The sequence below is a fragment of the Vicia villosa genome, unplaced genomic scaffold (assembly GCF_029867415.1).
Source record: "Vicia villosa cultivar HV-30 ecotype Madison, WI unplaced genomic scaffold, Vvil1.0 ctg.001509F_1_1, whole genome shotgun sequence".
Taxonomy (NCBI): domain Eukaryota; kingdom Viridiplantae; phylum Streptophyta; class Magnoliopsida; order Fabales; family Fabaceae; genus Vicia; species Vicia villosa.
Window position 1 is genome coordinate 136887 of NW_026705644.1, and position 16760 is coordinate 153646.

The following is a 16760-nucleotide window of genomic DNA, read 5'->3' on the forward strand; positions in this document are numbered from 1 at the left end:
AATATTTGGCTTCAATCTTTTAAGTATTTCATAGGGAGTAATTTTTAGAACTGGTCTTATCAAGACTCTATTCATTACATAGTAAATATTGTTTAATGCATCAGCCTATAAATATTTAGAACGATTAGTTTTGTTGAGTATTATTCTCGCTATCTCTTCGAGAGATCTATATTTTTATTCCACTACTTAGCTTTATTGTGGAGTTCATGGAGTAAAAAAGATATGCAGTATTCCATTCTCAATACAAAAAATTTCAAATTCAACATTTTAAAATTTACCTCCTCGATCACTTTGGATAGATGCAATTTTTAAACTTTTTGTTTTGTTTTTTATAACCTTGACTAATTTGTGAAAGACAAAAAAAACTTTTTCTTTTTACAAGAAAGAAGTGTGTAATAGAAAAGATAAGTGAAAAAAAAGATAATTAAAACGAAAAATAAAGACAACAGAGCGAATACTTGATTCGGCTTAAAACCACGTGACCTACTTGAGTTCCTACAAATCACTATTTAAAATTTTCAAAACCACATGACCTACTTGATAAGAGAAAAAATAACAAATAAATAAAAGATAAGAGAAAAAAAAAAAAAAAAGACAACAGAGCGAATACTTGATTCTCAAAACCACATGACCTACTTGAGTTCCTACAAATCACTATTTGAAATTTTCACTACCACAACTTCTCACACCAAATTTTATCAGAGTTCAACTTACAATATAGTTCATTCTAGATCAAACAACTTACTATTACTTTATCCAAAAACACAAAAATCTATTATATGCTTCAAATTCTCTTTTACTCTTAACAAAATAAATGCGAACATGCAAGGATTTTATCAAAAATCAGTTTTTGCACAATTCCTTGAAAGAGACCAGTATTTGGAATCTAGATAGAAAATTGCAGAATGAGGTGTGCAGAGCAGACACCCACCCTTCCTCCCAAAAATAACCTTGAACAACACAACACAACCCCTTTCATTAAGAGAGCTGATTTTCACACAATTCTTAAACAAATAAGTAATAATAGATTCAAAGAATAATATTATTTAAATCTATATTGAAAAGGTACATTGTCCTACAACATGAAAATATCCCTAATAAAGGCTTTTTATTTGAAAAGGTGGACTTATAAGCTGTATGGTTTTGCAGAAATTTGAATGGTTTCCCATCCATCTAAACATCTATTTTTTTTAATACAAAATGGTATACTGCTGACACAGAGAGCAATGGAAAGAACCGCTCTCGAGAAATTACAACAAAGACTCAAAACATTATTCTATTTACATCTACAACAAGGACATTTCAAACAAAGGTCTATTTCTTCATAATAATCTTCTGATAAAGGCTAAACCTGCATAGAACCACTTTCTATAAATAATTTATGTAATATATAGAAAATGCCACCAAATGATTAAATATGAATCTTGCTGTCTGTCTGTCCTAGCCAACGCCATGGATCCCGCTCCTAATGTTTCAGTCTCCGCACTTCAATCAAGCAGGGATCGTCTGCAAATTCAAACGTGCAACAAGATAAAATACCACATCCATTTGACAGGAAATAAGAAAAACAGATAATCACTGATAATATCATACGTAAATATAAAATTTAAAAAAAAAAAACTAAGTTTATGCCATTTTGCATCTAAGTAGCATACAAAAGCATCTTCTATGTGTGCATTTAATGCATTATGTTATAGTATTACAAAGGAAGGAAAAGTCAGGATTTACCGTCTTTGGGGTGCTCTTCTTCACCTTCACTGATTTCATTGCAGCATCTGCAAAAGCTTGCGCTACATCTGCATCTGCCTCTGCAGCCTCTGCCTCCTTTGTTGCCTCTTCAGCTTCCGCTATGGCGGCTTCCGCTTCAGCAACTGCTCGAGCAGCAACTGCAGCTGCCTCTTCTGCAGACATGGACCTTAGCTTTTCTAACTCATAATCTATCTCAGACTGTGAAGGCATATTGCTGTCATCAATCTCAAATTTCATAGAGCCTTTTTGCCTCCCTTCCAATAATAACATGGGTTGGTGTCTTCCTCTGTCAGAATGGGTAGGTGCAATCCTATACCTACGTTTAACCTGAAATATCAAACTCAACCCATGAGTACGATCTCTAATTGAAACAAGTAAATATGGCTCAAAATAAATGTACAACACTAAATCAAGAAGAAGAAAATTTGATTTCTAAAATATATAGAACAAAAACTGTTTTTAATTCACAACAAAAGATATAATTTTTTCAGTCTACATTAGAAAATGTAGAGTAGAATACTAGAATCTCAGACCAAACCCACAACCAGCAGCTGTATCTAAGCAACAGATGACAGACAAGAGAATATAATAAAACAAGTAATAGCATCAGCAGCAACACTTTATTTCAAATAGATATATGTATTTTGAATAAAAAAATTATTACAAGGAGTGTTGAAGTGTTTCTCATCATTTCAACTCGACGGCTTTCATTTTAACTCGAGATCTTTCCTTATTCCTTTCAGCCTCTATCCTCTGGCCCTGAAGCTTCTTTTATTCAGTTATTACTCTATATCTGTCCCAATTTCCACTCCCTGGACTCATACCAGGGTTTGTCTAATTTGAATGTTTTGGGGCCAAACTCAACCCCACAAAATGGCTTTTAAGGTGAAGATTTCCTAGACATTACAAGTTATATTTAGGCCTTATCTCAAACCAAAGTGAACCTTGAGTTTTTTCTAATACTCTACTAACGGCTCAAGCCCAATACTTCTGAACTAGGTTCATGGATAATAGGCGGCCCGATAATGTGTCTACGATAGACACAAATACCATCTTGTGTTTTAGGGTCTGATAAATCCACCAAACCAACTTCTAAGGTGAGGATTGTCTGACTTTATAAGCTCTACTTAGGCCTTATTTCTAGCCATTGTGAGACTTGATTTTCCCAATACTAATCCACTACATCTTAGAGTAAATGTTTGATTTTGTATTTGTTCATGAAACGGTAAATATAAAACAGTAATGTAGAGGAGAACTTACTCCAGAAAGATAAGTGATGTAAAGACTATAAATGGGATATCCATGTTTCAATCTCATTAAATACTCATGTTCCTACAATAACCTATAGGATAGGGTTGTAAAGTGCACTCACACTAGTGAGTGAACAAAAAAACAAATGCATTGCTGAAAACAGATGCATTTATGACAATTTTTTTGTATGTTTACATCAGATGGATAAGTAATGACATAATGAAACCAATGTTGTTAATAGCGGATCACAGAAAATATCGGATCACCAAAAAACCGATATGAGAAATATCGGATATCGTAGCTGACAAATAGCGGAAACCGCAAAGCGTTTAAAATAAATAATTATACATAAAATAAAACATGCAACACACATATAAAAGCTACTAACATAAACAAATAATAAAAAAGTTTACTAACATTAAACTGAAAATCTCAAGTTCTAACAACCAAGTAGTTCAAACTTCAAAATCAAAATGACTTAAAAATGAAACTTGTTGCAATGTACCTTGATCAGCTTTCCACTAGATGCAAGATACTTCAGTTTTGCTGACAGTAAATTTTTGAAGTCTGCCGGTGGGTAATAATGGTCCTACAGAATACAAAGTGATGAAATTAAAACAATATTGTATAAGAAATGGAATGCTACAACACTTCATATAGTAATAATCAATATAATGCCATTTCTTAACCATGTAAGATTTAGTCAATTGAAAGTTAAAATAGCAGTATAGATCACACCCTACCACAAGGGACATTCGAAACACCTAAGACTCAAGATGCACTGAGCTTTTCACTCACAGAAACCATAAGTCAAAGTAACCAGGTTTTGGGAGGCATATAGTTGTTGTACAACACTGACACCCACAGGTCTCACACCACTCAAGCTTCTTTGTGCAAATTGGCTCACATGTCTTTCAGCATGACGGCTCAACTTTAGCCTTCTTTTTTCAAACTGGCTCTGCTTCATGATGGCCTCGACTTAACAAAATCAAAGCAATTAAATGTTTGTGTAATCAGTGTTATTATATTGTGGTTGATTGTCCTTTCTTATTCTTTGCATTTATTAATTTCCTTTTCCTAATCCTGCCTATGTTAGCATTGCTATGCATAGCCGTTCCCAAGCTCGGATAAAAGGAGAGGGTTGTGCTAGACAGTCGACAGCCAACGTATAACTATGTTGAATCTCTATGATATGAATCAATTACGTAGTAGAAAAGATGGTGGAAAATAGGCTTTGGTGGTTTTGACATGTAGAGAGAAGACTCATTGATTCTGTTGTAAGGAGAGTAAACAAATGGGAGGAGTCAAACAACTAGAGGTAGAGGAAGACCTAGAAAAACTATAAGAGAAACTATTAAGAAAGATCTCAAAATTAACGAATTGGATAGAAACGTGGTATTGGATAGAATATTAAGGCGGAATTTGATTCATGTAGCCGGCTCCACTTAGAGGATAAGACTTGGTTGTTGTTGTTAATTTTCTTTTCCTATTTCTTACATTTTCTTCTATACAGCTCTAGGGCTATTGTAATTTATACAGACAGCAAGTGAGATTCATTTACTACTCGAGTGCACGAGGCTCCCACTAGGTGAGGTCTAGGGAGCATAGATGTATGCAGCCTTACCCTAGTCAGCGGAGAGGCTGTCGCAAGGAGTTCAACCCATGAGCTACATATTACAAGGTCCACCTTACTGTTGCGCGAAGGCCCGCTCTTTGACGATATAATACCAGTATTAGTACTAATATCAACTCCAAACCCTAATTAAACAAATAACTTGTGGAATATGGAAAAACCTCCCAATAGATTTTCTAAGATATTCTAAAATACTGATAATGGAATAATGAATTTATGCGACATTTATTACATATTCTAACATCTGCCATAATAAAGTTTGAAAAAAAGCATGAAAACTACATAATTAAAAGCAGAACAAATCAAAATTGGGCTTAGAAATCAGAATTATACCAATATGAAAGACGCAATTGTTGTTTTGTTAGAACCACCAAGCTCATTCAAGCTAGATATAGCTTCCATGATAAGGTTATCCAATCTGAATCTGTATAATATAAACACGGTTAAGCATACAATGTCGAATACACGTGAAAAATATTTCGATTTACAACAAAAGGGGGAACATGTATAAAAAATTACGATTTACAGCATAGATATTGAATGATGTTCTTAACAAACTGGGTAAATAATGAGAATCCCTAATTGAAAGACAAACGCAGATAGCACTATTAAATTATATGTTCTATTCTGCAAACTAGGTTGAAAGATCTGAATTTTCGCATATCGCAAAAACTGTTAGTTTGTTCAAATTCTGCAACACTACAGTGATAAAGTGATGCTACAGCCTCTTACTGAATTTCTCCCTCATCATCTTGCAAAAGGCCACTCCATGGTGGTAAAGTCTCATGTTGTGTGTTGGCCGACGGGACAAAAGTCGCATCGAACTCTTGAATATCTTCTAAGATCTTGAAATGATATTCCAGTTCCGAGGAGGAATCAGAAAACTCCTGTTCCGAGGAGGAATCAGAAAACTCCAGTTCCGAGGAGGAATCAGAAAACTCCGTTTCAATCGAGAATTGAATGGAGCTTTCCCGTATTTCGACGGGAGAATCTAACGCAAACATTACTTTCAATATTCCGTATTAAATCGCGTATCGCTAAACAATAGCACTTTGTTAAAATTTCACTATGCTCTAGCCGCTATTTAACAACGCTATTAGACGCAATTAAATAAACTACCATATTTAACAAACAAAACAAAAATGGGCCCAACCTTTCAATAGACCTTTTCGGACCAGGAATCTGGAGCATATCCCTTGAAACCTGAAGAGGCTTAACATCAACGATATCATCATCACTTGGACTAGCAGGAATGACAGCGAGAGAGTTTTCATCGTGTCTTGATCCATGATGATGCACCCTTTTGATTGCAACCTTAGACTTCTCCCTAGAGGTCCATCCATTTGCCATCACACTTAAATTTCTCCATTTATCCTATCCAACACCCACATAACCAAACCTTAAGATCCACATTCGACGGTCCAAGTGTCCAACAATAATTCAATACAAAATCATACAGAAACGGAATAAATAAACAAACAAGCACAACAACCAACAACATAACCAAACCTTAAGATCGACATTTGAGCGCAGAAACAAGACACAATTAAACTCAGGATCCTTAAGTATTGTACGCCATTTACCCACCCCATGCTTGACAACTCCAGCTTTGAGTGCCGATTCCTCTTCTGATGTCCATTTCTGCTTAGGAGCACCCATCTAGAGAAACAAGAAATTCACTCTGCTGCAACGAACACCATAAACCATAAACCATACAAATATCAAATTCACCTCTAAACATATAATCACAAGTTTTACAAATCCGAAACGCTTAGCCATTGTTCGGATATTTGGAGCCAATTAAAAATAGACACGACAATAGTCCCACCTCAACCCGGCGTACGGCGTAAAACAAAAACTTTTCTATATCAGTATCCAAAAAAATGAATTGGAGCAAGGTTTCAAAGGACTTTATCAAATAGTCCAAAATCATTTTACTCTTTTTTATAATAATTCAAAAATATATATTATATATCAATTGTGAGAATTCTTATAAGTTGAGAAATTTCCCTCTGGTTCCCTTTCCCTCCATTTCTATCCTAACTCCTAAGCAAAACATATGAAAATTCTTATCACAATATAAATCTACGCTGTCAATTGCATTTGTTATTGAAGCTATGCTACGGTACGATGTAATTCTCTGATGCAATGCGTTTTGCAGGCGGCGATCGCGGCGGAATCGAATCACCGCCGGTGTTACCGTCGGAGGGAAAGAGAAATTGGGAAAATAAATTGAATAAATAAGAGAAAGAAACGGTGGAGTTTCTCACCCTAAGTTCTGACGAGGAGGGAGTCCGGGGCTGTGTAGAGATTAGTGATAGTTGAACTTGTTTATGTTACAAAGGGCAAACTGCCATCGCCTATATTTTGCTTTCTCTTTTTTTATATTGTTTGATTTGTTTAATTGTTTAGGGTTTTATTTGTTTGCTAGATTAAAATGTATTTATTTTTTCATTAGTTTCTTTATATTTATTTCACAGACACAAAATGAAGAAAAAAATATGCTTGAAAGGATATACTCTAACGAAGATTGTCATTATTTCATTTGTTCTCTAATGGAGATTAGTTGTAGGTAAGTAATTAGTAAATATTTTGTATTAATAATATGATTTAAAAAATATACGATGTTTTAAAATTCATATAGAAAAAATGAGTCATGTCATTAATTTGTTTGATCTAGAGTATATTATAATTTGATTTAAGCTATCGATCCAATTGTGATAGATTTCGATGAAACTACCAATAATCTTGCATTCTATTGGTATCGTCCAAATCGTGATTAAATTCAAAGGAAACATTGATGGATATATTTTTCTGACCACTTGTAATAACTTTGACAAAGGTATTTTTGAATTTAGGGCATTATACAAAGGTATTTTCCTTGCTCGAGATATTCTCACTCACAATATTATTTTTGAAATTGACATCTTTTTCAAAGGACATGCCTCTAATTCCCTCTTAAGGTCATACCAAAAGAATTACGTTGGATATTTGGACTTTCGGATTGACAATCCTCCACACAACTCGTTAATCGAGATGTTAAAAGCGTGTTGATTTTATTGCTATGTTGGGTCATCCTGTCGACTTTTCTTGCATTGCGTTTATTCTATCATTTGTAGATCTGAAAGTTAATCAAAGAGCGTTTGAGCGTTGAAATTTCAAATCTTATGTAGAATTTTCTGATGTGAAGGGACGTGTACAAGAATCAAAGCAGTGGCGGAGCCACCGCCCGGCCAGCTAGGGCAGTTGCCCAGGCTCCGCCTAGCCACGCTTCACCATCCCGCGTCATTCTCCGCCACACCAGAACGTAATAGACGCATATCAGATCTTCAATGCCCATCCTCTGCCACAGCATACCGTGAACAAATGCACACCGGCGACTCCACTATTTCTTCTTTTTCTTCTATTTTTATTCAATTTCTGCTACAACATTGTTGTTGTGTTATTACTTGTTGTTGTTGCAAGTTGTGGGTGACGAATTGATGGAGAATTTGTGCCGAGTTTATCGTTTCCCGCTATGCCCACCAAGTGTTCGGTAAAAGTTCTGAACGAAAATTCTTCTTCCTTTATCTTGTTTTTTCATTGTAACTAGATTCTTTGTTGCTGCATATAGTGTGGTTTGTTTCTTTTTGTCTGTTATTATTCATATTTAATCTAGGAGGAGGCAACAAACACATCAACTAAAAGACTACTACTTCTTCTTTTTGTTTGATTTGGTAAGTTTAATCTGTTTATTTTTTTCTCCTAAATATGCTCTGAAAATCATATTTATTTAAATTAGGAGAGTTTAATTTATATTATGACATGTTTTTTATGATAAATTTTGATTAGGTGATGACAGTATTGTTGATAGTTGGATGTGCATTTTTAAGAATTTCTATGTCAGTATTAATTGTTAGCATCTACTGTTTTCTGCATTCTTTGCATTTCAAGAATTTTTATGCCTTTATAATATGTATAATATACTGGAGTATAATTTTATAATGCCCTGGAAGAAGAAATTACGAGGCATATCACCATGTTTCTCAAAGGGCAGCTTGCTTGGAATGTCATCATTGCCGCAGAGAATCTGAAGAATGCTCCAATAGTTATACCTAGTTATGTTGTCTTGTATGAAGTTTGTTATATGTAATAAATTTTATTTTAGTAAAAAAATTGAGTTTGGTGTATGGTTTTAGTTGCAAACAAAATGCTAGTACAACCCCCAACTTAACTAACTTATGAAAAAAGAATTTATAGTCGTCTCTATTTTTTATGCTTTTAACACTGTAGCCGTTTTCAGAGCACGAAAGCAAAGAAATAAACGTGAGCAAAGATAGGAAAGACAACCACATTTAACAGGTTTGTGATTAGCTTATTTGGTACTGTTTATGATTTTGATTCAAAGTTTGAAACTTCATGATTTTGTAGTCTTTAAATTTTTGCCCGGGCTTTATAACTTTTCTGGCTCCGCCACTGAATCAAAGAATGAAAGGGGCAGAAACACACAAACAAATGTAATTTGTAGCATGCATCGATGGAACCATCGATCATACTCATTGTTGAAAGAGGCATTGGCATTGTCACAATATCTCTATAGTTTTGGCTTTTTGAAAAAAAAACTTGTTGGTGTCAATTTTCTCTCTAATCATGTAGCCGCAATGGATGAAGAAAAAATATTCTTTTCTTCGACATATCAATATGAGGATATTATACATATATATTAAATGGTGTAGTTTTTTTAGGTTAACCTTCGAAAGCATTTTTCAATGATATCCAGATACAATTATGTGAGAACGATGTGTTTATGTTTGATATTTTGGTGTTCCTTTGCATACTTCAAACGCTGAGTTTTTTAAGAAAGTTATATTCTCAAAGAAAGTATTCATAAAGTTGTTTAAAACTTTATTTCATAAGGGGGTTCAATTATACTCTGATTTATGAATTAATAAACATTGTTCTATACATCAAAATTGATAGTGAATTTTTTCATACTTGAAATGTTGAAATATAAATTCAATTTAGACATAAATACTAGATTTTGTCCAAGTTCAATTGATTCCCTTGATTTCGATGACAAAGACGATAACGACAAAATCAGTGATTTGGTTAGAGAACTTAATGTGTTATAAGAAATGTTTCAAAATAAAATTCATAAAGGTAAGAAAACAAGAGGAATTAAGAATAGAGAGATTTGTTTGAAAAATATTTATGCTTGCAATTAAGGGAAATTTTCCATTTTTTATTGCAAAACCATGATTTAATGTACAGTGGATAATGGTTCATTTTCAAAATCCAACAAGAAGACTGTGAGAATTGGATCAAACTCTATTAGGTCGAAGGGTAGCTTCTGATTCGACAGAGAATATGCATGAGGCCAAAGGTTGTTTGTATACCGTTGTCGAAGACCTACATATTATAGTCGAAGTGTGTTTTAGTATGTGGGTGTCGAAATGTTAGGATTGTCAGTATTTCAAATTGAGTTTGTTAGTTATGTCCAATTGAATAAGTTAACTTGTACCTTAAGTTTGCTTGTAATGGGTATTTGTGAAAAAGTTCATTAGTTTAGTATGTTAGGTTTATTATAAATAGCATACTAGTCTCTCATCATTGCATACTGCAAACCCTAATTTAGGGTGAAATGGCTATTTGTTATTCTTGTAACACTTGTAATCTTGATTCAAAGAGAAAGTAAAGATTTAAAGCTATAATCAATTCCTTGTTGTTCTTCTTGTTTCCCATTGTGTTCCTATTATACTTTGTTCTTGATTCAAAGAGAAAGTAAAGAATAACATCTACGAGTGGTGGTTTAAGGTTTTATGCAGTAACCATGAAGGTTGTAGCCTATAACATTAGGGGTTTTTGGAGATCCTTCTAAATGGAAGGAAGTATAAAGTTTTAATTCAAAATATTTGTCTAGATATTATTGCATTTACAATGCGAAACTGTAAATGGTGGATATGTTCTTTTGTGATATTTTATGGGGCCCTAGTGACATTGGTTTTCCGTTTTATCCATCGTAGGGTTATCATGAGATATTTTTACTCTATGAAACTTCAAAGTTAAATCGTGTGTTACTTATTGGTGGCAGATGTTTTCGTCATGGGGAATTCTGACAAGACCTTAAGGGGGACTTTATGAGATTTCTCCAATAAATTTCACACTACTACAAATTATACATTTCGTAACAGCTTCTTACTACGACCATTTATTTCACCGAATTAATATCTATTCCTTAGGCGCCTTTCTTTTTTTTATTTTTAAATCATTTTTCTCGACGTTCCAAACCAATATTTATGGTGAAAGGTGAAGGAGTGACACGCTTCGAATCAGAACACCATCAATTTTGTGTTTTTTTACAAAAATGAAGTGTTCCCTTAATTTCTATTTAAAAATGAAACTACTTTTCCCCATGGTATATAGTAAAAACCATGGCAAAATATCCATCAGTAACTTACTAAAAGTGTGTTAATAAGGGATATTTGAAGACGGTTGCTTCTTTCAACCGTGGTGAAAAGTGCTACCTAGGGGTACTTTTTCACTTCTGAATGGAACAGTGTCGTAGCTCCATAAGTGAAACTCTAACCTCTCACACCTTAGCCCAAACTCCATAAAAGTTACATCATTTCTTCACAAAACTCCAACATATCTTCTCCAACTAGTATGTATCAAGGAAATGTGCCACGAAACTTTGCAAGACGGAAACACGAGACTCATTTTTTGACCTCTTCACATTTCTGGTACATGAATTATTTCCACCATTCATTTTATGAGTTTTTTTGTGGTTGTTTTTGTTGTTAAATTATTTGTCATTTAGGGTTTGTTGTTTTTCTTATTGTTTAGACACTAAATCGTATAGGTTGTATGTTGTTGTTTTTATTGAGTTATTTTGTTGAGTTGTTACTTGTTTTTTTTTTGTCTTTTGTTGAGGTAATAAAAGTTTAGAGTTATTACTGATGTTGTTAAGATGAGACTAAAGATTTTATGTTGTTGTTTTTATTAAGATAAGAAAAATATTTATGTTATTGTTCTGGTTTTTTTAGCTATGTTGTTGTTCTTGTTGATACAAGTAAAATGTTTGTGTTATTGTTGATATTCTCTAAGTTTTATTTATTTATTTTTAGATAAGTAAAATGTTTGTGTTATTGTTATGGTTTTTGTTAATTATGTTGTTATTTTTGTTGAGTTATGTTGTTGTTTTTTATTGATATAAGTAAAATGTTGTGTTGTTGTTTTTTTTTGCCCTATATTGTTGTTTAGAATATTATTCCTTGTGCAACATTCATTTCGTTCAGTCCAAAATGTCTAAAGCACATTAAAATGATAGAAAATACAATTGAGTTTATTATATCATATATGGATTGAGAGTTTTACTAATCCCTCACTGAATATATAACATATCAAATTGAATTAAAAAATAATAATATGAAAAATTAAGTTATATTTTAAGAACAATTCACATTAATTAATGTTTTTCGAGCTTTCTGCAACTCATTATCCATATCCCACTCTATAACAATTAGAATGTGATTCGATACTTCTAGTTCTTCAATTAACATTTTATTCTCTACTAGTTCATTCTTTAAAGTATCAAATTTGTTGAGAAATTCGGGTTCATGATGATGATGATGATGATGATGATAATGATGAACTAGTAAAGAAGAAAATGTTGTTTGAATAATTAGAAGCATTGAACAAAATTATAATTGTCAAAGAGCGAGATTTGAATAATTAGTTGATGAAGCTCGAAAAAACATTTATTAGTATAAGTTGTTATTCAAATTTACCTTAATTTTTCATATTATTAATTTCTAAATCAATTTGAAAAGTTATATGTTTAGTAGGTGGTTGGTGAAACAAGCATTCCACGTAAGTTATAATAAACTCAAATGAAACCAAAGTGGCAGGATGCAAGCCTGCCATCTATCTGCGCCAAGCAACCTGAAAGAATGTAAAACAAAAAAAGCAAGTGAAGGAAGGCTCATCAAGTCCTAAATTTTATCTCTCCTCAACCAAATATTCTTACTCTCCCTCTAACCTCATTCATACCCTCCGCTTAACAAAACGCCTCTATCCACCGTGAGCTTCCAGAATTCAGTCGAATTTTAACCAGGAAACTCAAATGGACAAACCTCATCCAAGAATACCATCGTCTCTGCCTAGAATCAGGTTGAGTTTTCACTAGAAAACTCATCCGACCACCCGAGTTCACATAGAAAATGATGAGAATTCATATGCAGGAGATGAGTGTCCACCCCTAACCTCAAGCCACCTTTAACAAAACCCAGAAAACACCAAACATTCCCCAAATCTGAGAGGACCGGACAATAACCCTACCTTAATTTACCTGATAAACACCAATTTAACACCAAAACTAAAAAACAAAATTTGTTATGAACATGCTTTTGAATTTAAGAGAAATTATACTAAAAATGCAAACTACTCTAAAAATAACTTTTTCATTCATTTTCATTGATGATAATTACATTCACCAATCACCTATTTATAACATTAGCCTAACTCAATTACTCACTATTTAGATTCTTCTAAAGGATAGTGACTCCCTACCATTAATTATAATGGATTTATAGAATTTGGGCCTAACTCATTACATTCCACCAATCTTGGAAAATAACCTTGTCCTCAAGGTTGTGAAGATTGCTCCTACCAAAAAATTTCTTCTCACATCCAATTGCTTAAAAATGAAGAACCAAACTTTTGTGCACGTCTTTAATTATCCACCAAGATCCTATTGCTTGATGTGATAAGATGTTCCCATGGTAGACACACTCAAATTTTGACCATATATCCCATTGCTATTTCCCGATCTCGAGTGACTGGATGAAAAGGTGTATGAGACTTTGGTGCATCAATTATGAGAAAGATGAGAAGCATTTTCCTATTGCAAAACAATTTAAATTCCACCCATTTGGCAGCAACATAATAGTTCCAAGTTTTAATGCACTTGGTTAACAAATTATATGTGGTGAGAACAAAAACACCTTAGTTCTTAAAATTACTTATAAGGTAGTGAACCCAATCACAATAAAGACTACTAATACTACATCTCATTTCAGAACTCTTCATTTTACAACCATTTTGTGTGTTGTCTTTCTGATGTAGCCTCCAAACAAGCTCTACAGAGTGAAAAAATAGTCTCTCATGGAAGTCGAAGACCATAATAGAGCCACTTGAAAACTCTGATCCTTTTTTTTTCTCTTATAAGATTTAACATTTCTGCAACATTTCTCATTTCCTGAATCACATGTGAGATGTAAATAAGAAAAATATAACCTCTCAAACTCAATTCATCCATCCAATTGATTGTCACTTCACCCCATGGAAACACAAAAAAATTTGATTCTAAATTTAACTTCTCAACAAGACACATACTACTAGCATTCCCGCAGATAATGAAATTGAGAGTCTAAATTTGATTAGGAAAAAATCATTATGAGAATATACCCAAGTTTTTTCTTCAACCCCATATTGGATTGTATAACCAATTGATTCTCGAAAAGTTATTGGATTGAGCCCTTATTTCTCTAATTGAGAAAAAATATAGTGGCCTCGAAGATACAGAATTGATTGCATAGTGTACATTATGGTGGTTGGAGATGGTGATGATTCAATGGATTTTATTTTATCCCATGGTGGTTCTGATGGCGGTGACAAATACGATAATATATCTGGAGGTTTTAATGGTGTTTTCGGTAGTGAAGAAAAAGAGGAGTCTATGCTTGATGGTGACTCTGGTGTTTTCGGCGGCGGTAGTGTCGATGATGACAAGACTCTCTTTAGTGAAGTAGGGGATGGTAGTTGCAGCCAAGAAAATTTGAACGGTGGTTTCAATGGTAGTGGCTGAGATAAAACTATGGTCAGTGGTTTTAGGGGTGGCGATGATACAAGATGTTGATTTAAGATTGCCGTTGGTGGTGGCTCCGGTAGAATGGTGAAATCAACATCACTGTGAATATATCTCACATTGTAATGAGCTTTGATTGCAATTTCCGTACTGGTCGGAGATATCACCGAAGATGGCCGGTGATTTTGCGCCTGCTTCATAATGGGTGACGGGTTAGGAACTCTTTGGTCAGGAATAACAATTACTGGATCGGTGAAGAAATATGCAAGAAGGGAATCTTCCTTGACATATCTTATTGAAGCACATCTCGCCGGGGAAGATGTCGGAAATTTTGCTGGAGAAGATGTCAGAAATTTCACGGAAGAAATTTGTTGTGAACCAAAATTTTCTGTTTCTTTTCGTTCTTCTTCTATTTAATCATCATAGAATTTGGGTTGTTGGAGTTGTTTTTTGCACATATCTGCTGATTCTTTTACATTTGATTCTTGTTCATCTACAGAAAATTTTGGATGGAAAGTAATTTCTTCTTCTTTTTTTGATTGATGTTCAAGTTCTATTGTGTGTAGATCTAATAATTTTTCTCGTTCTTCCTCAATCGTGTTAGGAGTGAAAATCTGTTGAGAATCCAAGATTTGTTGAAAAATATATTTAATGTAAGAAGAGAGGTTTTGAGGTGAGGTCATGGAGGCAAAGTTGTTATGATGGTTATCAATGGTGACATTGATGGAAGATGGTGGGGATGGGGTAATGATGGAAGGTAATAAGTATGTAACAGGGAAAAAGTTACATTGACTTGAATATTTATATGTTTGTGGATGTTTGTGGTTTTCATAGTGACTGAGTGTATCATGCAGGTAGTGATGATAGTAATCGTAGGGAGGAGAAGAATCCATGGCAATGAAAGCACCATTTGTTATGAACATGCTTTTGATGTTAAGATAAATTATACTAAAAATGATAAACTGCTCTAAAAATAACTATTCCATTATTTTCGTTGATGATAATTACATTCACAAATCACCTATTTATAACATTAGCCTAAATCAACTACTCACTATCTAGATTCTTCTAAAGGATAGTGACCCACTACCATTAATTATAATGAATTTATATAATTTGAGCATAACTCGTTACAAAATTCAGATTGGAAAATCCATGAAAAGCTTGAACCCTAACTCCAAGATAAACTCAAAATAAAAAACACTAAACATAATTTAGACCTGAAACTAACTTCTAAACCCAAATCCACAATTGAAAACAACAACAACCTAAACCAACGCCCAAATCTGATTTTCCCATAACCCTAATATCCAAAACTAAAAAACAAACGAAAAAGTGTTTCTCAAACGTCAAATAAACAAACAACCAACATCAAACATGAACAGTAAACCAACATGTGAAAACAAATTAAACCAAACAGTAGACAAATTAACCTTAACACTTAAACCATACAAACAAACTCCAACTAGTTCAAAGTTCAAACATGAAAAAAAAAACAACATAGCAAGCAAGGCAATTACAACAAAAATGAAGGCCTTAGTTGAAGCATAATGGATCTGCAAGGCATGGAGAATGAAAAAAAGTTACCTATTAGAGTCACTCTGATGGTGCTTCAATCAAGGTGAGTAAAGAAAACCCTCTTGCAATAAACTTGCTTCCTGATAATCTTCGTCTACTCCAATATTCTGTAAATTTGAATAGGTTATTATGTTGTTGGCTATGTCTGTGTGCTGGAATTTTTGTATGTGCACGTAGTGGTGCTTAAGGCTTAGCTCACTAATTCAGAACTTCAGTGTGAAACTCTGAATAGTCTTGGGAGTTGAGAACTTTCAGTGTGGTTTTGAAGGTATTTGCGTAGAGTTATATTAGGATCTTTTTCCGAAAAATGAATAGAACAGTAAAGGTGTTATGTAGGGTCCTTTGTACGTGTGAATTTTTCAAGCATGTGAACAAAGTTGGTTAGAAATGGGGAAAAATGGAGAGTGAATTAAGTTAATTTTGTGATGAGTTTGGTTTAGTGAAATGAGGGATTGAAGGTCTTATATTATGCACAGCTCATCAATCCAAGTGATTTGAAAGAGAATTAAGGGTTGGGATTTATTTGAGTGTGTGAAAAATTGTTGCATTTGTGTTTGTTTTATTTTGAATTTGTGTTTGTTATGTTGTGAATTACTGCTTCTAAGGTATATGAATATTTCCAAGTAAACATTTGAGATTTCATAAGGATTTGGGCATTTGGCTTTTCCCACCTCAGAAGAAGTATAAATCAAATTATGCAACCAA

At 33.6% G+C, this 16760-nt stretch overlaps 1 protein-coding gene across 2 annotated transcripts; it reads right to left on the reverse strand.

The window, feature by feature from the left end:
• Window positions 1-1037: 1037 nt before the first annotated feature.
• Window positions 1038-7052, reverse strand: LOC131635547 (telomere repeat-binding factor 1-like). 2 transcript variants are annotated; one of them, XM_058906174.1, is made up of 7 exons: window positions 6904-7052; window positions 6143-6314; window positions 5787-6007; window positions 4967-5057; window positions 3506-3589; window positions 1729-2076; window positions 1038-1506 (listed from the first exon to the last, which is right to left on the reverse strand). In XM_058906174.1, the coding sequence occupies exons 2-7, from the start codon at window positions 6290-6292 to the stop codon at window positions 1492-1494; spliced, it is 909 nt and encodes a 302-aa protein (XP_058762157.1). In that variant the 5' UTR covers window positions 6293-6314; window positions 6904-7052; the 3' UTR covers window positions 1038-1491. The 2 variants fall into 2 exon arrangements, with proteins under 2 accessions (XP_058762157.1, XP_058762156.1); XM_058906173.1 differs by having other exon boundaries at window positions 6143-6317; window positions 6904-7049.
• Between the last annotated feature and the right edge of the window lie 9708 nt (window positions 7053-16760).

Coding starts and splice junctions, on each gene's coding strand:
- LOC131635547 (XM_058906174.1), bottom strand. CDS start 6,292: ATGGGTGCTCCTAAGCAGAAATGGACATCAGAAGAGGAATCGGCACTC. Junction 5,058..5,786: donor CCGAAAAGGTCTATTGAAAG/GTTGGGCCCATT, acceptor TATATTATACAG/ATTCAGATTGGATAACCTTA. Junction 3,590..4,966: donor CAATTGCGTCTTTCATATTG/GTATAATTCTGA, acceptor TGTATTCTGTAG/GACCATTATTACCCACCGGC.